General features: G+C 37.3%; 1 protein-coding gene and 1 non-coding gene across 3 annotated transcripts; one reads left to right on the top strand and one right to left on the bottom strand.

Annotated features, from left to right (window-relative positions):
• The first annotated feature begins 897 nt into the window (after positions 1–897).
• LOC107842291 lies at positions 898–23,853 on the top strand. Of its 2 annotated transcripts, XM_047407889.1 has the most exons (13): positions 912–1,375; positions 4,509–4,692; positions 16,867–16,935; positions 17,022–17,120; positions 19,033–19,112; positions 19,223–19,889; positions 19,989–20,045; positions 20,195–20,886; positions 22,390–22,474; positions 22,622–22,673; positions 22,765–22,814; positions 23,097–23,144; positions 23,253–23,853. In XM_047407889.1, exons 1-13 carry the CDS (start codon positions 1,059–1,061, stop codon positions 23,427–23,429), a joined length of 2,577 nt encoding a protein of 858 aa, XP_047263845.1. In that variant the 5' UTR covers positions 912–1,058; the 3' UTR covers positions 23,430–23,853. The 2 variants fall into 2 exon arrangements, with proteins under 2 accessions (XP_016541541.2, XP_047263845.1); XM_016686055.2 differs by having other exon boundaries at positions 898–1,375; positions 19,223–20,045.
• Positions 3,509–3,585, bottom strand: TRNAR-UCU. The gene has a single exon. It is a non-coding gene; the product is annotated as a tRNA-Arg (tRNA).
• Positions 23,854–24,185: the final 332 nt, after the last annotated feature.

The following is a 24,185-nucleotide window of genomic DNA, read 5'->3' as shown; positions in this document are numbered from 1 at the left end:
AAACAATGAAAACGAATATGATAAAAAGGGTGGGATAAGAAAAAAGTTTTGAACTATTTTTAAAAAATAAATTAAAAATATTAATTTTTTTTTTGGAGAGGGGTTGGTAGGTTTGGTTGGGGTTGTCAAAATAGGTAGTAAGGATGGGTAAGAAAATAATTTTAATTTTTGTAAAAAACAAATTAATTTTTTTTTGGGGGGGGGGTTGGGGGGCTTGTTAGGAGGTGGGTTTGGGGGTAGGGGAGTATGAGTCGAGTAAGAAAAAAATTTGAAATATTTTTTTTGGATGGGGTGGTAGGGCGTGGGGTAGGGGTAGGGGAGTGAGGTGGGGTAAGGAAAAAATTAAAATTTTTCAAAAATAAATTTAAAAAATTTAATTTTCTTGAAGGGGTAGGTGAGAGGAGGTTGGTAGGATGTTGGGGTAGGGGAGGTAAGAAAAAAGTTTGATTTTTTTTAAAAAAAATAATTTATTTTTTTTGGAAAGCGGAAGGGAGTAGGGTTTTGAGTTTTGGGTAAGGGGTGAGGTAAGAAAAAAATTTAAAATATTTTTTTTAATAGGAGTGGTAGGGGCAAGGTAGGGGTGAGGGTGGGGATTGAGGGTCGGAGTAGAGATGAGTGATTTTGAAAGTTGTATGAATATTTCAATTTAAGAGAGAGATTGAAAGAGAGTTTTGAAAAATATTTTTTTTACTTTTTGAAAAGAAGTTATTTTCCTTATATTTAAGGAAAATGAATTGATTTGGAAAACATTTTTTAAAACCTTTTAAGTCAACCAAACATGAGAAAATTGAAAAAATATTTTCCAAAAAATGTTTTCATTCGTACCAAACACACCCTCTGACCAAATGGTCAATTTGTTTAATTATATGTCAAAATAGAAATTAAAAAAAAATCTCATTTGTTTCTAGCAAAGCCATAAGAGATTTTTTTTTTTTTTTTAATCTTTTTTTTGCTTTCCCAAACTTACAAGCCAACACTTTTTCCTTTTTCCTGTCTGAATTCCAAAAATTTCCGATACCTCCATTTCTTCGGATCGATACCCATTTGGGTATATAAAAATGGAACAACAGTACCCTAACCGGCAGCAGAGAACATATGTCGGAAGCGGCACCGGCACCGGCACCGGCACCGGAGGAGGAGGATCATTAGCTATGGAAACGACAAGACAAACGTCAAGTCAATTACAGTCACAACACTCAGATAACGACCAGAGTAGCAATGAACTTCGAGCATTGGATTGTAACCTAACATCCCTATGTGATCATATTCAATTGGAAGGGTTTAATGATGGCTCATTTTCTGATGTCATTGTTCAAGCTATGGGTTCTACTTATCACCTTCATCGTCTTATCCTTTCCCGTAGTTCTTATTTCAGGTTCTTACACCCCTTTACTTTCATTATACTAGTATTATTTTACTTGCTTTCAGAGGCGAATTTTGGATTTTTAGAACATGGATGCGAAAAAAGTGCATTTAGTGAGAATTCATCCCTGGTTTTCTAAATAAATGGCTCGAACACTCAAACAAGTGCACCATTTAGCCTTTTTATGCCATGGTTGCCAACAGATATTTGTTTCTAAGTATAGTAAGGTGACATTATTTTTGGGGACGGGCTAAAAATGAAAGGCTGCCACATAAAATGGGACAGTGCGAGTATCATTTTACTTGCATTTGCAACGACAAGTACAAAACTTTCTGTAATTTGGCAGAAGGTGTGGTGCTTTTGGTGGGTTTTTATTTCTGATTATAATTTGGTTTGGCTCTCTCCATTAATTTTCAGTTATAGAGTAGAAAAGTTTCATTCTTGGTGGGGTGTATTTTTTCTATTTACACAGTGCTATCAAAAACAAAAATTCCATAAGAGCTTTAACAGTGGCGATGGAACCAGGATTTAGGAGTCGTGGTGCCCGGGAGGTTCAATCACACATATTGACGCCCTAAGTTTTAAGGTCCCACCTGGAAACCAAAGCACCTAGGCAACTTCTTGGTTTCAAGGGCGCTTTTTTAAATCCTATACCAATTTTTATACATTTCATATATAATTATACCTAGTCTGCGTCAGGTTTAACGGGTACCGAAGCACCACAAAATTGCACATAGGTCTGTCCCTAAGCTCTAAGATCCGTTAGGGCTTTAAGCGCAAAGGGAGAAAAATACAAATTTATATGTTTAGTCCAAGACTAATAATTATAAGCATGAATGACAAATATTTGAACAGAGAAATTGAAAAAAATATTGATAAAGTGAAATTCCAATTGTTTATATGCCTCTTCATAGAAGGCTCATTGGCAAGGGAAAGTATTTCTGGAACTTTGATGACACTAAAGCGCACATTAAAAGAGTACTTCAGATTCCTTAGCTTTTACTTCATGATTTACGTTCGAGGTTTTGGGTCTCATATTGCACCCTTCAACTCCATTTTTTGTGGGGCTTTTCTTTTTCTTCTTGGATATGATTTAGTTGGCTAATTCCGTTGGAAAAGTATAGAAGTTTTTGCTGTTTGCTTCATGGTTGTCTATTCTGCTGAAGGTTTGATGTTTCATGGCTACTATCATGGTGTTTTTTTCTCAGTATCTGTTACTCCATGCCCCCCACCCAAAAAAAAGAAATTGCATTATTTCTAATTTTCTAACTCTATTTGGATAATCGCAATAGAATTTTTAGTTATAAAAATATTTCTATAAGAAATGTGATCTTCAGTACATTTAATCTAGTATCTAAATATGTACATTTTATTTAAAGAAAATTTATAAATCTATATCGGAATCACACTGAAATTAGATATGTTAATCCTCTGCCTCTAAATGCTGTCATTCTTTTGGGGAAGGAAGAAGTAATAGTTTGAGTTTTGTTGCTTTGCAACTGACAAATCAGCGCGTCAAAAATACTAGCTTCGTGTATCCATAACTCCTCTTGCACTTGTTCCACTTCAAGTATACTCAAGGTCCTCATGTATATTTCCTGCAATCATTTAATAGCAACATCCACTTGGTTAAAATTTGTAATTGAAGACCGCATGCTGTCTGGTCTCCTTTAATGCATGTTTGATGACAGGCTACGTGCTTACCATCATTATAAAACTTACCATCCTGACAAATTATGGTCATGTAAATGAACCTGCACCTTGTATCCCTAATCACAATTCTCTTGTCAATATGTACATGCATGTAGAAGTGCCAAAGCTGTTTGTTGTATGTTTCCTAATAAGGTTCATTATTAGTGCCCAGTGGAAAGGGCCATCCATCTCCAAATAGGGGTGGATCTATGCAGAAGTGTGTGAGTGCCACGACATCCGGACACCCTCGTTGAAATTATGTATATATATGTATAAGATATATGTCAAACTTTCTTAGTGCCGCCTGCAGTCATAGAGAGCAGATGGCGCCAGCGGCTAAGGGTCAAATTAGTTTCCTTGAGTGTGCGAGTTTGATTCCATGTTGACATACTTTTTTAGAACTTTTTTATGTTAGAGTTTTTTCTTCCTTTTTGGTTTCTGCTGCACAAATATAGCTCAACCCCAGTGGGACTCGAACCCACAATCGCTTGATTAGAAGTCAAGCACCTTATCCATTAGGCCATGGGGGCAACAAGCTTTAAATATATTAGTATTGTAGTTAGTACGTAGATAGTTTAATCGTATAAGTTTCTGATTTAATTTTGTTAATCTTTTTCGTTTGTTAACTTTTCTGACTTCATTTTCTTTTGTTTTGTTTTAAGCTTGAAATGGAAATAATTTCCTTATTTCAACAATTTTTTTCTCCTCTTGCTTTGTCTAAATTTCAGAAACCCATACAGGAAGTTTCTCTCACTCTTTGTTTTATTATTTAAATCATTTGGATGTATATGAAAAAAATTAGTTTAACTATGAAAATTTAAATCTTGTTGAAGATTTAATTATCAAAATGGAATATTGCCACAAAGGATGACATGGAAACTAGACTGAAATTTCAGTTGATTTCTTCGGTCTCTTTAGATTTTTTGTTACATAAACTATGAAGCATTTATATAATATAAATAATTATGTCATCATTGAGTCCTTTTTAGAATATAAACACTTGCCGAGCACAATTATAAATGAATGATTTATAGTTATGATATTACTAATATTGTTGAAGTTTTTTCCTTTGCGCTAAGTTGTCATAATTTTTTTCTTCTAATCGATTTGTCTATATATAAATCGAAAAGACGAATGACCTAGATTCAACGCCCAAAATTGATAAACAGATCAAATGTTTACCCTATTTGGACCTTGTAAATAACAATGTGGTTCGACAGCCGTAACCTTTCAAATCCTGGACGTGCCTCCGCCTCCAAACACGAGGTTGGAGGGCCAAACACCAGGGGAGAAAGAGATTCGGGGAAAGGTTGGTGGGGTTTAGCAAGTTATATTTATTTACATTCTGTGCTTTCATATTTAGCTGCATTTTATACACAATTATTATTTGGCCTCTGCATACAAGTAAATAAACCACCTTGAACTCTAGTTTATGTACTTCTTTAATGAGCAGGAATATGCTTCAGGGGCCATGGAAAGAAGCCAAAGCTCCAGTTTTGACCTTGACAGTGGATGATAGCAATGTCAATGGGGAGGCTATTGCAGTAGCTTTAGCATATCTGTATGGACACCATCCTAAGCTAAATGATAATAATGCATTCCGCGTTCTTGCTGCTGCATCCTTTCTTGATCTTCAGGTTTGAAATGTGAAACATATAATGGCTTATAATCAGTCTTGTGTCCTGGAAATTGTCATTGGTTTGGTCTAGTAAAAGGGATGGAGTCATGATTACTTTTGCCAAGACGTATGTAATAATCTGCAAATTGTTACGGTGGAATCGATTTTCTGTATGTCAAATATCTGTCGGAACTTCGTGCATGATTATTTGCAGAAACTCTTCCGAGGGTATGTTGAAATAAAAAAAGTGTTTTATTAAAAAAATACATCTTTATTCTAATATCTCTTAGATACCAGTTGTTATATATCTTCACTATTATGTTTAAGGGGTAGTTTGGTATAGGGATGGGATAGACAAAGGATTCCCACCATATGCATGGGATAACTTATCCCATCATTATAACATAAATGGGGGATAAATAATCTCGGGACTAACTGATACCCCTAACCAAACGCAGGATTAAAAAATCATGTATTTTATCCTAGGATTATTATCCCTTATCCCTCATAGCAAACGTCCCCTAAGTGTTTAGTCCTTCCGAATATTTTATTTTAAAGCTTCTCACGAGGAAAAAGGATTTGTAAACTTAGCCAATGATAGAAACTAACATGAAGAAGAGAATGAAATGAAAATTTACTGGTTAAATAAAGGTCAAGGATCTTAAACAATGCATTAACCAATAAGTATGTCCGTATGGAGTGGACAATTCTCCAAATACAAATTAATAATACTACTTCTCTGGTTATGAATTCTGCAGATACATGTATTTATACTACAACATAAAGATAACACATAGACAGACAATTACTGCTGTTGTAGTTAACTGCTGATAACTTCTGTAGATAACTACTTATATAACTTATCCTTATCTGAAACTAAGATAGATTATCTCCACTTGCTTGTCTGGATTTTCTTCTAGAGTAGGTCCATAAAGGAGCAGTCGTGTCAATGCATCCCCCTGAAAAGTTGCTTTGTCCTCAAGGCGATAAGAAGAGAACCGATCTGCAATGAGATCATAGTTCTCCTAGCTAGCTTCTTCAAGGGGACGGTCAACCCTTGAACTAGCAATTCCAAAGAAAATGCACCAGCTTCTTTAACCCATCGGTGTGCGAGTATCTTGGCAGGAGATAGGGTGAGTTCCCAATCTTTAGTAAGAGGAAGAGGCGCAGGTGGTAAAACTACTTTCTGACCGTGAGCTGGACGGAGCAAAGATACATGGAAGATTGGATGGACTTTGGAAGAAGCAGTTAAATCCAGTTCATACGCTACAGGTCCAACACAACGTATAATTTTATATGGTCTAAAAATCGAGGTGACAATTTTTCGTACCTGTGATGAGCCAAAGAACGTTGTCGGTAAGGTTGAACACATAGAAAAACAGAATTTCCAACCTGAGAGGCGACATCTCAACGATGAGAATTAGCTTGTTGTCTCATTCAAGTTTGAGCCTTTAAAAGGTTATCCTTGAGAATTTTCAACATGGCATCACGATTCTGAAGTAGTTCTTCAAGTTCGGCAATGCGTGTTTCTCCATGAACAAAAGGAGAAATGGAAGGAGGATCTCTACCATAAATAATCTAGAATGAGGTGGTCTTTGTGGATGAATGGTAACCTGTTTTGAAAGAAAATTTTGCCCATGGTAAATGCCGACTCCATGTACGAGGCTACTCCATAGCAAAGCATCACAAATAAGATTCCAAGCATCTATTCATCATCTCGGTCTGTCCATCAGATTGTGGATGGTAAGACGTATCCTTTCTTAACCTTGTTTGGCTGAGTCGAAAAAGCTCCTACCAGAAAGCACTGAGAAAGATAGCATCTCAATTAGATTATATTGATCGAGGAATGTCGTGGAGACGCACAAGTTCTTTGCAAAAAACATTAGCAACAGTCTTAGCGGTATATGGGTGAGAAAGTGGGATGAAATGAGAATACTTGCTGAGACGATCTACGACAACTAAAATTGTGTCATAACCACCAGATTTGGGAAGTCCTATGATGAAGTCAGGTATAGGCAGTGGTTGCAGAAGTCTAGCAAGGGCTAAAGCTTGGTATTTGGTCCGTTGACAAGCCATACAGTTCTAAACAAAAAGCGTAACATCTTGCTTCATCCTTGGCCAGAAGAAGTTGGAGGAAAGACGCTTATAGGTTTTCAAATATCCTCCATGTCCGGCAGAAGGTGTATCATGAGACTCTGAGATAAGCTTTTGTTGAAGAGAAGAATGATCTGGAATAACCAATCTTTCCTTGAAATGAAGTTTCTAATCCACCAAATGAAAATCCGGTTGTAAGGAAGGGTCTTGGCTGATTGCTTGAATGATCTCATGATACGATCCAAACCACGAGGACTCGAATCGAAGACGCAAAAAGTAAAGACAGAAGGATAAGATAACAATGATAGAAAGATAGACATAAAATTGATAACAAAAAGGGCAATCTATAGGTATTTCAAACCCTAAACCTCCCTTAATGGATTATCAATGAGCACCTAGCTCTTACGTGACCGCAAAAGGGATTAGATCTCCCTTACAACCAACGTTTCTAAACAAGGTTCAACAAGTGCTTTTCCAAGCACTCTAACACTCCCATGGAGTTCTCATGAATACATCATGTAATTAATCAGAAACAAGCTAACTAATGAAATGTCTAAAACACCTATTTATAGTAGTTGCCTTTGCTCAACTAGCATATTACAAAAATAGCCCAAAGTGGCTATTTCGGAAATAAGCCACAAAGGCTCTTTTTATTCATGCGCCATGGCTTTCCTCGGCTCCAAGCTATCTTCCAAACACGACATTGCTTTATTAAGAGCTCGAAGAAAGGCCTCCAAGCACATTCTTGGATCCTTAGGGCGATCAAGGCTTGGACCTCCTCATGTTGGGCTCGAGTTGTGTGATAAAAAACGTTGACGCCCATTTGACTTGTATCATCCTCCCCTTCTTGAAAAGGATTCGACCTTGACTTTAAACCTTGCAAAATTAAAGGAAGGACAAACGAACACAAATTCCTCATGGCATGAGGATTAGAGTTAGCATAAGCAATCATTTCATCATGCCAAGGTTGCACACACTTAAGATATAACAAAGGATTCTTCGTGTTAATCATTAAAAACTTGTTGAAAAACGCACAAAGGAGTTGGCTATGGGAATCACCAAGAGGTAAGGAAACCACAAGGGTTATACTGGCATCACTAAATCCAAAAGGTAAGGTTACCTTCACCTTAGGAGCTTTAAGACACAATTGCTTCATCACCTCTTTAAGAGACCATATCAAGAGTGGTGCCTCAATTGGTATTAAAGTTCACAAGATGCATATAGCAATGTCACTCAAACAAGTGGACCAACCAACAAATTTTCTACCTCCACATAATCCAAAACTAGCATGGATGTCATCATAGGCAAAGAGGTAGTATAGGAAGGAATCAAGTATAAAGGCATCATCCAAGGCGCTATCATGTATAAGATTGCCATTTAGCTCAAAAGATATAGCACACAAGGCACACAAGGATGGAATCAAGACATTTAAGCACATATGACTTCTTCCTTTCAAGTAAATCATCAACTTGGCATCCACAAGTTGGGATTCATGCAACTTAAGCACAAGTGTGTTAAACAAGGATGCAAAGTTATAAGCAACACCCAAAGGAGACAATGACACATTTGCTCTCGGGTTCTCAAAAATGATACCACCTTTGGGAAAGAGGTCATCATCTCTACTCACATAATAAGGAAGGGTATCACACGAATGGAGTTAATCCAAAGTAGTTTCAATGGAAGACTCTCTCCTTGATCTACAAGTGGTGAAACCTTGGTCAAGAAGGGAACACACAATGGTGAACTCTCTTGGAGCTTTTCATGGCTCCCCTTCTTTAAAAACCCTTCATCTTGGTTGAGTTCTTTCCCTTACACAATGTTGGTCCCTTAAGTGGATTGTGAATCCCCGAGAAAGACTTCTCATCATAGAGAAGGATACCAACACCCTCATTCAAACTTTGCTTGTCATGTGGACTAAGCAATAAGTTGGGTGTGTCATAATCACCATATCCAAATTTGGCACCGAGGTCAAATGGAAAGAGTGGCGATAGACATGGGTCTAGACAACACTCTTTTTCCCCACTAGCTTTACCCAAACTAAGAGATATACTCTCCTCATTAGCATAAACATCATCAAAAACAAAGGGAGAGTAGAGATAGGTATCACTCAAGTTAACTTCAACTAAGTTGCCCTCATGCACGTACTCACTATTAGATTCAAAATCATCACCATGAGTATTCTCAACAATAAGGTCACACAAAGTAGAAGAGGAAACAATTTCCAAACAATTGATACTTTCTCTTTCAATGGGGGAATACTCAAGTAGACACATACCACCACCAATATCAAAGGGATTATTACTTAGGCCTTCACAAGAAGTAAGCAATTTATCCTTTAAGTATCTAACAAGTATCTAACAAGGGTGGGGTGTCATATAAAGGATCACATCCACAATCATTTTCTAAGGAACAATCACTTATTGGGTTTCTTAAAGATTCAAGCAAATCAAAGTTATCATCACCCAATTGATTATTCCTTTCCAAGACTTCACATTCCTTTCCCTTAAGAGTACTCTCATCTTCCAAGAAGAGATTTCCATCTTTAGGAGGAATGTTGTCATACCATAGTGGGTTGTCATATGAAATATAGCCCTCAAGATGAGTCATATCAACAATGTTATCCACCACTAGGTAATACACTAGGAGTGAGCTCATCATCTTCGAACAAGATATTGTTCTTAAAGAGAGAAGGATCTATCCATGAAGAGGATGTAGAAGTCCATTCTCTAAAAGACCATTATCAAGTATCAAAGATGTTTCAAGCACATGATTATCCCTATGAGCCAAACAAGCATTAGGATCTTCACTAAAAGACGAGCTCAAAGGATCACTCCCATTTTCTTGACCACAATTCTCAATTTCATCACTCACTTGAGGTTCTCTAATCACATTACACACATCCTCAAGTGGTGAACTAGTTTCACACACAAGTTGATCAACACAATTTCCACAAGATGATGTTCAATCATCCAACACAATGCCTTCAACACTAGGTGGACACAAATTGATCTTACAAGAAGAGTCAATTCGGTCATCAATAGAATCAACTAGTGTAACCACACTCATAAGATGTACATCATCATCAAAAGGCAAAGAATTAATACTCACATGTAGGTAAGCTACTACTCACACTCAATGGGATACTAGCCACACAATCATCATTCACATGCACAAAAAAGTAAAGAGTTAGCTATGTTACCTTGATGTTCTTGAGCACATTCTTCTTTACCTTGGTGTGAAGGTCCTGCACAAGCCTCAGAAGCATCTAAGATTTCCCTCGTCAAGTCTTCAAAGGGAACCTTCTCTTTTGGTAATTGTTCGCCTCCGCTTGCCATGTTGGTACCTACACACATGTCCTTATTAATAGAAGGACAAACAATGTTAGCTCCGGCTGGTGGCAACCCTCTCACTTCACTCCTCACAACCCCCCTTTTTCCTCTCTTATGTTGCCACCTTGCACATCCCTACTCCTCTCAATCTTTTGTCTCTCATTTTTATAAGGCTTGGAGTAAGTGGTCATCTTTCCTTGAGATTTAGGAAGGGTAGGTGGAAAGAGATGATTTCCCCATTGGTCCTTTGCAAACTTAGGCCAATTTTGCACATTTGGAATCTTGTGTTGTGCAAACCAATTGGCACCCAAATGTATGTGTCCACATTCCAATTAGGAATATGTCACACCGCACCTCCTCATAGTACCCATCTCGGGTGAAGTAACCTTCACTCTCTCGAAGACTTTATAGCCTTCCAAGAAGTACGGAAAACACTTGGACACTCGAGGTATCCCTAGATAATCAACCATAAGAGGAGTTATGTAGTTTGCGTGAAACCAATCATCAAGTATAAGAACACATCTCGGAACTACACAAATCTCTACCTATCTTGAACAAGTTGGTCTTCTTGGATCATTATTATAAAGCTTCATGTAACCCTTCGACACATAGGTTGGCCTCAAGAACTCTTTCAAGGCAACCCATGTTTGCGTAGGATTCCTTGCAAGTTTACACCATTCTAAGGTCGGACCTTGAATGTACTTAAGGGCATATGTAGCTTGTTTGGCTTCGGTCATAGCATAATCCTCGAAGACTCTTTCACATTGCCATTCCCAATCAAGGTAACTTCGGGATCCCGTTCTCCTTTAAATATAGATAGAGTAGGAAGACATTGACTCCTACTATACCCTCCATTCATACCTGGGTTCCCGCTTCTACACATTTGATCATGGCTATATTTATAGTTCCCATAATCCCTATCTTCTTCGTAGCCATAACTATCTTCACCACAATCAATAGTCTCCTGTGTCGTAGTCACAATTGTCCGAGGCTATTGAAGACATGCTTCCTTATATCACCTTGTACCTACAAAATGAACAAACAAGATTAGTAGTAAAGCTCCTCACCAACACTCGTAATAATCTCAACTTTGTGATCCTCACAATTGAAGCGGCGAATGTTGAAAGTTGCTTATACTCGGTGGACGATAAAGTGTCAATCTCTACTTTACGGCCAGAGTGGATTCTTGTTTGAAACAACTCTGGACTTGATTCAAGAAGCTACGATGAATTAAAAACTAGAAAAGTTTGAGAGAAAAGGAACGTTGAAAGAAATAGGACTCAAGAACTCATCATCCAACTTAGTAGGTGAATTACTAGTTGTTGATAGTTTTAAGAATCAAGAGTTGAGTTTAGGAATCAAGGAATGAAACTATGTAATCAAACCTGAGCAAATTGGAGTTTAGAAGTGTTAGAATGCATTTGGAACTTGAATTGGAGGTTGGGAAGGCTTGAGATGTGTTGGAGATGAGATACACACTTTGGGCGCACCTCAAAGGCATGTCCAGCGCATGAGAGGGCCGCCTGGACCTGCTGCAACATGTTGGGCGCATGTTGGGCGCAGGTGAGTAGCTTAGCTACTGCCTGGACATGCTGCAGCAGCTCAGGCGCAACTGCAAGGCAGGCTGGGCGCAGGTCCAAGGCAAGTTGGCCGCCCCTTGCTTGCTAAATGGCCGAAAATGCCCTTCTTGTGGTCCGCTTTGCACTTTCTCTTGGAATATGCTTGGAATCCTTTTGAGATGATTTAGTAAAAACACTTTTACACTCTTTCTCCTTCTTCTTTTTGGATCAAACAACCAATTTTGGACGAACTTTCAAGATGAAGATAACAATCTCTCCAAGAACGCAATAATGCCAACTTTTTCTCCTCAACTCGAAATGAGTTGAAATTTTGAACGTAGGCACTTCTTAACCTTCTAAACTCATTCCAATCATCAATTTGCATAAATTCTTCACCAAAATATTCAGATTTTCAATTCACTTCAAACTTCTTCGATCCAAGCTTCCAACGATAGTAGAAGACTCAATTTCACTCAGATTTAGCTCAAATTTGATTTATAGACTCGTATAGTGTTAGAGAACACAAATCTAACACTAGAAATACAAGAAAAACACAAAATCAAAAACTCAAAATTTGACCTAAGACCAAAAACGTGAATAGTGACCTTTTCGGGATTTTCGAGTTTTGACACTTTTTTTTGTTGATTTTCAAGATAACACACCCAAGATTGACTTCGTAGGAACGAAATCAAGCTCGGCTCTGATACCAAATGATAGGATCCAAACCACGAGGACTCGAATCGAAGACGCGGAAAGTAAAGATAGAAGGATAAGCTAACAATGATAGAAAGATAGACACAAAATTGATAACAAAAAGGGCAATCTATGGCTATTTCAAACCTTCAACCTCCCTTAATGGATTATCAATGAGTACCTAGCTCTTACGTGACCGCAAAAGGGATTAGATCTCCCTTACAACCAATGTTTCTAAACATGGTTCAACAAATGCTTTTCCAAGCACTCAAATACTCCCATGGAGTTCTCATGAATACATCATGTAATTAATTAAAAACAAGCTAACTAATGAAATGTCTAAGACACCTTTTTATAGTAGTTGCCTTTGCACAACTAGCCTATTACAAAAATAGCCCAAAAGTGGCTATTTCGGAAATAACCCACAAGGGCTCTTTTTATTCATGTGTCATGGCTTTCCTCGGGTCCAAGCTATCTTCCAAACACGATATTTCTTTATTAGGAGCTCGAAGAAGGGCCTCCAAGCACATTCTTGGATCCTTAGGGCGATCAAGGCTTGGACCTCCTCATGTTGGGCTCGAGTTGTGTGACCAAAAACGTTGACGCCCATTTGACTTGTATCATCTCACGAGTATCTGTCTGGAGAGAATCTTGCCAATTGAAAAAATCCAATGGTACAGGAATAGCAAGAGCCAAAAATTCAGCATTCAAAGGCCTTCTTGAAAGTGAATCAGCTCCCAAATTGTCTTTTCCTGCTCTGTAGACAATTGTGAAGTCGAAGGAAAGTAATTTCATCAATAATTTTTGCTGCTCTTTAGTGGTAATACACTGAGAAAGGAGATACTTGAGGCTGCAATGATCTGTTTTGACATTAAAATTATGGCCCAAGAGGTAGTGTTTCCATTTCTGCAAAGCTAAAACCAGAGCAAGCAATTCCCGATCGTAAGTAGATTTCAAGCGATTGGAAAAAAAAAGTCCCTTACTAAAATACGCAATAGGATGGTCATCCTGAAGAAGAATAGCCCCTATTCCTTCTGAAGAAGCATCACATTCCACCACAAATGGTTGAGTGGAATCTGAAAGTCGTAGTACCGGAACAGTTGTTAAAGCTTGCTTGAGAAGTTGGAAAGCACTTTCAGCAAAGGTCGATCATTGAAAAGCATTTTTCTTGGTAAGTTCAGTGAGTGGTCGAGCCACCATTTCATAACCCTTCACAAATCTGCGATAACCTATTAATCCAAGAAATTCACGTAACTCCTTCACATTAGTTGGCACTAGCCACTCCAAGACTGCTTGAATTTTATCCTGATCTACACCAACCCCATTTTCTGAAATCACATGACCCAGAAAAGAAACGTGAATCTATCCAAATAAGCATTTAAAAGTTTTGGCATAAAAATGATTGTCTCTGAGAAGTTGGAAAGCAAGTTGCAAGTGATTGATATGCTGCTCAAAGGTCTGACTGTATACCAAGATGTCATCAAAGAATACGAGAATGAATTTGCGCAGATATGGCCTGAACAAATCATTCATAGCACAATGGAACGTAGAAAGGGCATTAGTGAGACCAAAGGGCATAACAGTGAATTCATAATGGCCAGAGTGCATGCTGAATTTGCGCAGATATGGTCTGAATAAATCATTTATAGCACACTGGAACGTAGAAGGGGCATTAGTGAGACCAATTCATAATGGCCAGAGTGCATATTTATGAATTTCCGCAGGATTGACACGTAGCTGGTGGTAACTAGAACACAAATCAATCTTTGAAAAAACAGTTTTTCGGTGCAATTCATCAAGAAGCTCATCAATATTAGGGATTGGATGCTTATTTGGAACCGTGATTTGGTTGAGACCTCTTAATCAACACACACACGCCATATATTGTCCTTTTTCTTGACGAGAAGTACAAGACTAGCAAATGGACTGGTACTCGGCCTCATAAAACCCTTCTGGGGTAATTCAAAGACGTGCTTTTCCATTTTTGATTTTTGAAAGTAAGGATAGCGATAGGGACGGACGTTGGGGATTTTGAGTTAGGAATCAAAGGGATGGAGTGGGTGTGTTGGTGAAAAGGTGGTAAACCATTGGGTTTTTCAAAAATTGATTCAAACTTGTGAAGCAAACTTTGAATATCAATGGGTAGGGATTTACTTGAAGGTATCATCCTCTTTGGAGAAATATTGGAAAGCAACTGGTGCATTTGATTTGTGTGGAACTCCCTGAAGCTTATATCACTTGCCATTTAAATTAAAGATCAAAACATCTCATTCTAGTTAGCTTGGGCTGTATTTAAAGGCGCAAGCCACTTAATTCCAAGCACCAAATTTGCCTCTCCAACAGAGAAAAGATAAAAGTCTTGGTCAATAGTTAATCCAGGGAATTTCATTATCAGATTTTGGCATAGACTATTGCAACATATGATTTCTCCATTGCCAAACTGGACTCCAAAATGGGGCACAACTTGAACCAGCTACTGTAATTCTTCAACAATTTTCTCAGCGATAAAATTGTGGGATGATCCACTATCAACCAAAAGTAGCACCTTGCGTCCATTTAAAGTCCCTTGAAGTTTCATTGTTGTGGCTGTCGTGTTACCTAGAAAGGGGTGGAATGAAATTTCAGTAAGGTCATTTGTACTTGCATCCGCTCAATAATGTCATTTGGCATTTGTTCCGCTAATTCACCCCTTCAATGTTGTCGTTTGTCTCTATAAGAGTGAGAGGTGCTGTCTTGCAACAGTGGCCTGGTGCAAATTTCTCGTTACACCTAAAACAGAGTCCTTTGGCTATGCGATTCTGTTACTCTATATCCCAAGCATGATTTGGAGAAGGATGAAAGAACATTTCTGCAGAATTTGGATTGGTTCGTGACACAAGTTGGTTGCCTACTTATTGGTGGAGAGCTTCACGTGCGGAACCAATTTGGGTTGTGTTGGATCGTGACGTATTTTGCCATTGAGAACCTTTATACCCACGATTGGAACCTATTTTTTGCTCAAATTCCGTTGCAAGGGTCATGGCTTTATACACTGTTCTAGGCTTGTGTATTCTCACATCTGCTTTGACTTTTTCTTTAAGTCCACTGTCCAGTAAGGAACACCCCCCAAAGACAATTTCTGGCCAATTCTTAACTCGTGCAGATCGTTTAGCAAATTCCTGGCGATATTCTTGTACTGTGCCCAATTGTCCAATGCTGCATAAATATTCATCTGGATTCTGAAATTTTGCAGGACCATAGTTCTTTTGTAAAGCTTTTACAAGGTCCTCCCAATACAATAGTGTACGCTCACAGGTAATCCACGCAAAGAGATCAAATACATCACCCTCCAGATACATGGCTGAAATATCCACCTTTAGGTCATCATGAGATTGATAGTACCGAAAATATTTTTAGCCTTCAAAATTCAACCACGGGGATCTCCTCCTTCAAATCGAGGAAATTCCATTTGTGTGTGGGGCCTATGAGATGGATTCGTTAACCACCAAGGCATATCCACATCAACATCAATATCCTCGTCCCAAGAAGACCTTCTGGTGTCACGAGGACCTCTATTATATTCTGGACCCTTTTCCTTGGTGGATGTAACAAGATTAACATCAATTTGAGTACCATTTGTTTGAACCTTCACTGCTACATCTAGTGCTTCCAAACGTGATGTTATAAATGTTGACTGCCGGACAATTTGACTATTAGATGGCTCACTTGGATGGTTTATGATGGTGGTTCATTAGAAGATCGTGTGGATACCATTCTGGATCTTGCTGCTCTGATACCAAAATGATAGAAACTAACATGAAGAACAGAATGAAATGAAAATTTGTTGGTTAAATAAAGTGCAAGGATCTTAAACACTGCATTACCCAACAAGTATGTCCGTATGGAACGGACAATTCTCTAGATACAAATTAATAATAATGCTTCTCTATTTTGAATTCTGCAGATACATATATTTATACTACACCATAAAGATAACACATAGACAGTTACTGTTGTAGTTAATTGCTGATAACTTCTATAGATAACTACTTATATATCTCCACATGCTTGTCTGGATTTTCTTCTAGAGTAGGTTCGTAAAGGAGCACTCGTATCAGTTTCCTCGTGAAAAGGGATGTAACTGGAGTCTTCTACCATTTTGGTGCCTTAATTTCAATTTATTGAACAAATTTTGTAGTCTTTTCTTAATCCAAATCGAAATTTGATATATGGTCTTAAGAAGTCATAGGCTAGAGATAGAGGCATAGCCCAAGATATCAATAACACTTGAAAATATGAGCCTGAATTTGAAGGATGTAGAGAACCCTATTTCAAGGGTTCTCTTTTTTCTTTTCTGGTTATATTTTTGGTGCAAAGTGGAAATACCGACCTCGGTAGATGTTTATCAATATTTACTTTGATTTATCAACTAAAAAAAATTCTCCTGAATTTGCTGATTGATGTATTGTGCTCAATCTTTTGCTCAATATCCAAATTCCTCCCTGGCATGACATTACAGATTTAACATTCTTCATGCAGGATTTATGTGCAATTTGCACGGACTATATCATAACTGAATTGTGGACATCTAATTTCTTAACATACCAGGTTCCAGATTGCTGCTCAATATTTTTCCTTACTTCATCAGGCAGTCATTCATATACTTTACTAACCACATTATTTTGGAGGTTTAGGTATTCGCAGAAAGCCAAGATTATGGTTTACATGGCGAACGAGTTAGAAATGCTTGTTGGGGATACTTATGTCAAAGTGGTGCTATAGAGTTGAAAGAGGTAACTAATGGACAAAGTTTCTAAGGTTTTAAGCAATGAATATTGGAAGTTACCTCTCTACTTTCTCCTTTTATTTAAATTTACAGCTTTTGTTTTTTCTGGAGCCACACGTTACAAAACCTAGCAGGAACTCTGTTTCACCTTATTTATATTACCTTATCAAAAAGAAAAAAAACCTTTGCTGCACCACATCTATTTCTGTATCAATTAGTTATCTTCCTTCTAATTTTCAGGCTGCTACTTTGCCAATATGGTGTGTGTTTAGGAGAAACTAAGTTTCTTTAGGAGGGCACTTCTGTTCCAAATTTCTTGGGGTAAATTTCATCCATGTTCGCTTAAGTTTGTATCTATTATCCAAAAGTCACTTTTCTTTCATTCATTTCATCCATGGTCACTTAACTTTGTATCTATTGTGCAAAAGTCATTTTTGTTTCATTCATTTCATTCATGGTCATTAAACTTTACTCCGACCATCATAAAAGTCACTATGACCGAATTTTACAATAATTCCATCAGAAAAATAATGTGACAACCTTAATTAGTTCTTAATTTCAAGTGATTATGTAATGTATTACTCATATCTTGACCTTTTTTATATGTGCACAACTCAATTTTCCTTATGGATTATTTAATGAAAGAATACCAATTTCTTAATAGATTAGATTACCTAATAAAGACTATTTACATAAAAAAAAATTGGTTGATATTCTTAGAGGGAGAATGTATGAAAAAAATAATTTTATCAACTACATGTCACAATTTTAGAGGGAGAAAAATAATTTTATCAACTACATGTCATAATATTAGTGGAAAAAATAATTTACCAACACATGTCTCAACTTTAGAGGGTGTTAAGAATATATAAGTATAATTTTATTTCATAAAAATATCAACCAATTTTTTATTTATGAAAATAGTCTTCATTAGATAATCTAATCTATTAAGAAGTTGATATTCTTTCATTAAATAATCCATAAGGAAAATTGGGTTGTATATATAAAAAAGGTCAAGATATGAGTAATATATTATATATTCAGTTAAATTAAAATTAAGAACTAATTAAGGTTGCCACATCATTTTTCCGATGGAATTATTGTAAAATCCGGTCATAGTGACTTTTGTGATGATCGGAGTAAAGTTAAATGGCTGTGAATGAAAGAAAAGTGATTTTTGGATAATAGATACAAAGTTAAGTGACCATGGATGAAAGAAAAGTAACTTTTGGGTAGATACAAAGTTAAGTGACCATGAATGAAAGAAAAGTGACTTTTGAGTAATAGATACAAAGTTAAGTGACCATGGATGAAATTTACTCAGATAAGTAAAAGACCTCTCTCAATGTACATGTGAGAGCTTACAGTTATTCCAAACTCTTTATGAAATCTCAAGTATGTCTTTAGCAAACTGCACTTTCACATCAAGGTGTTAAAATGGTGATTTTAATGCAAGGGTTAAGTGGTACATGTGTTTCATTGTTGAACTGCTATCATGTAAATACCTTCTTTTGTACATGTGATGCAACTGGGGATGACATTTTTATCTTGAGTTGCAATCCATGACAGTTGAAATGACAATGCAAAAAATCTACAGCAGTATCTTTTTGAATATTTCACACAGATGTAGAGATTCCTGCATGTCTTCTGGCATGGGTTTATATCCATTTTAGTTGCTTTGCTAAAACAACGTACCTGGCTTCCAGTCCTTGCCATTACAAATAAGCATGTAGAAACTATGCTTTTTTTTTAAAAAAAAAAAGAAGATAATTACTGATCTGCTATTCAATCTATTGTATGCATGTTCTATACCATTGTCAAGAAAAGAAAATTGTGTATGCATGATTCTCTTTCTTATTTGAGTTATGATGAAAGCCATGAGATGATAATAGTTGGCCCGTTAATCGTTCTGTGACCAGGTCCTTCCAAAACTTTCTGCTCCAACACTAAATGCTCTACTGACCTCAGACGAGTTATGGGTTCCTACTGAAAAGAAACGGTGAGAACTGTGGTTGCTTTTTGTCTGGACTTGCTAAAATGATACTTAAAATTTTAGTTTAGCATGATTAACTCTCTCTATCTTGGTTTTCTGCTTGCAAATTTGAGCAGGTTTGAATTAGCTTTATGCACACTTCTTGCCAAAAATGCTCTTTGCAAGGCAGAGCGTCAAGACGAAGAAAGTCCTAGTTCTGGAGTTGGAACAAGTGCAGATTCTGATATTTCCAACGTAGTGCCAAATAATTTAATTGATGACAGAAGGGTGGAATCTGAACCAGGAAACCTAAGCTTAAAAGATGGAATTGATGGTTGTAACAATGGTAGAAATATCTTGGTTGAGCTTGCGGAGTGTACTGTTGATTCCCTCACTGAGGTGACCAACTGTAAACAAAAGATGCAAGAATCAGCTCTTCTTCAGTCAGACTCGGATTCAAGATATCCATGCAGCAGTGGACGTCCTTCATCAAATAACTCGTTCTTATTCTCTGATGAAGTCAGATCTTCATGTTCTTTTATTGAAATGCCAATTAGTGCTGGAGCTAGTGGATTAGGGGGCAATGGTATGGCTGCAGAAGGGCCATCTGAAGAAGATTCATGTTATCAATTGAATAACAACAGTTGGCTTTGTGGGGACCAGAGGAACTTCTCATCAATGGGCTCATCCTGTAATTTGATGATTCCAAATGAATGGGAAAGATGCAATTTCACACCTCTATCTTGGGGTGGTAGAACTGTGGGCCGCAGAGAAGTCAAAACTTGCCTAAATGCTCATTCCGGAGTAAGTAGAGAAGATTATGATGCTTTTGCCAACATTTTTGAGGGTGGCTCACTTTTATATTGTAACATGTCATTTGATGCACTTCTTGGTGTGAGAAAGCAACTTGAAGAAATGGGATTTCCTTGCAAAGCTGTGAACGACGGGTTATGGCTGCAGGTCTGTAACTATATTTATCCCCACTTTGCTCTTCTTTTATTTTTTTGATAGTTGATAGTATAGTCTGCCTGTCGATATTCCTAACCATAGTACATATCTTACTTCCTAATTTTTATTTTTGCTTTTAAAACTGCTTGTGTCTTTTGCAGATTCTCTTAAGCCAGCGGGTACAGGAAATTGGTGCTGATACTTGCAAAAGTTGTTGCCTTGTGAGTATGGCATGTGCTTGTCGGCAGCCATTTGGACATTCATGCGGAGTCGCGGCTACTGGATATTACATGTCAGAGCATGATCAGAGCAATCAATCCAACAATATAGGAAATATGTATGCCACTGACTCGCCTCACAGGGAAGGAGGTGGCATGTTTAGGCCTGTTCGGGTTCATGTTAGAGGCCCCAATGATGGGCTAGCTGGTATTGGACGTGGAACTACATTTGTGCCTGCGGGAGCTTGGCCTCCAACTCGTTTTGTTTTCTCTCGTGTACCACTTGGTGTGGGCAACCGGAACTGTCAGCAGTCTCCTGCGAATGATGACCTAGAAAACAGAGCAGAACAGAGCGGGGATCTTGCTGGTGATGGACTAACTGCTTTGGTTGGGCTCAGCCAAGAAGGAAGCAGTAGTGCTAATATTCATGTTGAACGGGTAGATAGGGGATATGAGACAGAACTGCAAAGCAGACTGGTAGGACCATCAACTGTTGGCCCAAGTGCAAGCAGTATTTCCCCCCAGATGCTAGGCTCATCTGAACATGCAATGGGAATTGAGTGGGAGAATGGAAGTACTTCTATATCATTGGATATGAAAACGCCTTTAAGTCACTTTCCTCCCTTTCGGTTTGGGTAAGTTATTCTTTTCTATGTTTGGTTGGCTTCTGCATAATGGCAATCCATTGCATGCTAAGTTGTGCGGATTCATGTTTGCTGCCGCATCCATGTCGACACGAGAAGGGTGTGGGTGCAGGATACTTGCGAGATTCAGTCAATCCACATTGGATACTTTGATCAGTGTCCGTGGACAAATTTGGGGGTAATTGAGATTTTGATTTCTCAAAATGAAAGATAAAATAGATTTAAGAATGGGAAATGGCATAACTTAAATATTATAGTCCTTTTATCTCCATTTTAGCGTTTCCTCTTGGTCAATATTTGTTGCTTCATGATTCAGGCCAAACAGAGAGAATCTAAGAATTCAAGTGGTTGTGTTGTGACTTCTGGTAGACAGTAGCTTTGATCTATAAGGAGAGTTGGTGGAAGGCCTTGAATGACTTTCTATTTCTTTTTTTGAGGGAAGAACCAGAGAGCTTGAAAGAAGAAGTTGGGGTCTTGGGGAAGACGACCTAGAAGATCTTTCAAAATTTAGAATATCTTTATACCTCTATTTTATAATTTTGGATATTTTAATCCCAAGGCCAACACCCATATCCATACCACTTAATCTTAAAATTTAAGATTTTACCGAATCCGAGCATCCGCATTGGATGCCTGCACCCGAGTCTGAGCAACTTAGATTGCATGTGAAATGAGCCCCACAGATTAGGTCCTATATACTTCCTTTCTTGGTTTAATTCTTGGAAGTATCAGTTTATGTAGCAGATAACTTGTAACCACTGAGAATAAATTTTATTATCTTTAGATTGAAGAGACAAATACAGCCAATATGCTTGAATATTCCTTTGATTATAATGAAATATGAGGCGTGACCAGTTCTCATTTTTTATTAAGCACCCTTCCATATTAGTTCTAAATTGCCCATTTGATCTGTTAGCTTCAGAAACCACAAATAAAGCTGTCCCTCTTTCCATATTTTTGTGTCCACCCGTTCGACTCTCTGATATCCTACAGAATGACTTATGTAAAAAAAAAGAATCTAAAGCATTGTGTCATAAAATCAGGGGCATCAAATTTCTTGTTGGAATCTTTATGAAGATTCTCATAGTTCTTCCATGTCATACTTTTTAGGATTGGAACAGAAACATGTAACTTTTTTCCCTAAAGGGATGCAGTCCTTTGATCAAAAAATGTGCACCTTTTGCTCTTGAAGAGATGCAATCATTCAAATTACCTGAAAATGTTTGATTATCTTTTTGTAGCCAACAAATTAAAAGTTGAGACGGAGATTTTTATGCTCTTCTCCATGTTGCTTTCTTTGGATAATGAAATCCATCCTTAAACAATCTCTCTAATTTCAGGAATCTCAACTTTACGGTAGCCAGACCTCTTTGTTTGGTGTAAATTTTCTTCTATTTCGTGTTCTGACTACAGTGTCCTCTTTGTGAGATTAGAATCCTTTCGTTCTCTTTATGACTGACAAAAGTGTATACTTACACCTGACTTTCTTCACAGGGTTGAGTTTCACGATGTGCTCAGGCTTAATGATGGCCAAGTCAAACACTCTCCAGAATTTTTTTATGCTGGTTCCTTATGGAAGGTTTGTGAATCTTTCAACTCTTTATTGCACTTCATTACTCATGCATTTCTTCGTGGAAAAATGCAAGTGATTGGGTGTGCTCGACAAGAGATTTTTGCTATTGCAACCAATAAGGAGTTGATCAATCTGGTCGTTTGCATTCTACAGGTTAGTGTTCAGGCCTTCAGTGATGAAGACCCTCAGGGGCGCCGAACACTAGGTAATATTCTATTCTATTCCTCTAAAATGTCTGCATGATGAAAATAATTTATTACCTTTTTCGTAACTTCGTTGATATGTTGTTATATCAGGGCTATTTCTTCATCGAAGGAAGGCAGAAATAGCTGATCCAGTTAGAAAGGTGAATTTTCCTGACGTAATTTCTTGAATAAATAGAAATTGTTTTTACTGGTGGGGTCAGCATTTTATTTTCTTCATCAAAATCCTTACTGAAGTCTGAAACTGTTCGTGAACATGTATGTATATCTGAGGTTTGGAGCTTCTAATTAATTGGAATGATTAATGCTAGTAAAATCTGATAGGTCCTCCACCGTTCCCTTCCCTCTTGTTTGTGTAAAATTATAAGTGAACATTGATTTTCTCTTTCTTGTCCTTGATGATCTTTTCTGTATTGTGTATTCAGGTGCATATGTATGTTGATTCTCGTGAAAAGGTTACTGCTAGATATCAGGTGAACTTACAAAGGCACGAAGTTTCAATTCCCTTGTTTTGTTATTTTCACCAAGTATCATGCTAATATTGCTGCTTTTATTTTTTTCCTGTTAATTTGGTAAACCAGTTGATTTGTCCTTCAAAGAGAGAAGTGATGGTGTTTGGAAGCTTCAAACAAACTGGAACTCTTCTGCCAAAAGCTCCCAAAGGATGGGGCTGGCGCTCGGCCCTGTTGTTTGATGAAGTATCCGACCTTCTCCAAAACGGAGCACTCCGAGTAGCAGCTGTTGTACAACTCATTTGATGGTTCTAAGTGGTAAATGAAATGTTCCCTGCTACCCTTTCAAGAAATTTTAATACTTTCCGCCAGATGCATCAACTAAATTAATATGTCAAGTGATGCCAGACATTATTCTGAAACTGAAATCTTGGTGGTTCATATTTTGTTCCAACTTGGTTTCTTTGGATGCCAATCTTTCTAACAGTTTGATTTGGTGCTGGCAACTGCGTTTGGCTAATGTATGTACATATTGATTATAATGGCAAACTATAAGCATTAGACAGTTAATACATGTAAATTTGCTAAACCCCGGTCTTTATATTGTTCTTAATAAATGGTGTCGTTGGAACCCAATTCCTTTGTGCAAATCCAACGACACCCTCCCTTTCTTGAAAATACTGTGTGTATATATATATATTTATATATAGAAGAGTGAGTTGGAAGACGATCAAGGGTATTATAGTAATTTCACAATATAAATTTATCATCCAAAATCTATCTTTTTTGTGGGTCTCATTTTTCATTCAATCTTTTCTTTTTTCTTTAATATGCGCTACTTCTTGCTTTAGCCATATAACTCAAAAGAAAATTCTCAGGATAATCTACAATTTAATGTTTATCATGCTAATTCAAATTAATATTATTTAAACAAGTTTTAAAATTCAATTGCTGCATTTAGTTGGCAACTATTCGATCAAAAAGATTATAATTTTTGTTTCAAGTAGTTTTTTTTGTAATAAAATGTTTAAATACTTTCAAATTGTATAAGAAAAGACCTCT

The sequence above is a fragment of the Capsicum annuum genome, chromosome 1 (assembly GCF_002878395.1).
Source record: "Capsicum annuum cultivar UCD-10X-F1 chromosome 1, UCD10Xv1.1, whole genome shotgun sequence".
Classification (NCBI taxonomy): Eukaryota; Viridiplantae; Streptophyta; class Magnoliopsida; order Solanales; family Solanaceae; genus Capsicum; species Capsicum annuum.
Note: the sequence above shows the minus strand (reverse complement) of the source record. Positions and strands in the feature narration are given on the sequence as shown.

Excerpts from the sequence above, each read along its gene's own strand:
- LOC107842291 (XM_016686055.2), top strand. The coding sequence starts at position 1,059 with ATGGAACAACAGTACCCTAACCGGCAGCAGAGAACATATGTCGGAAGC. Across the intron at positions 1,376-4,508 it reads TCCCGTAGTTCTTATTTCAG|GAATATGCTTCAGGGGCCAT; the intron begins GTTCTTACACCC and ends TTTAATGAGCAG. Across the intron at positions 20,046-20,194 it reads ACGACGGGTTATGGCTGCAG|ATTCTCTTAAGCCAGCGGGT; the intron begins GTCTGTAACTAT and ends TGTCTTTTGCAG.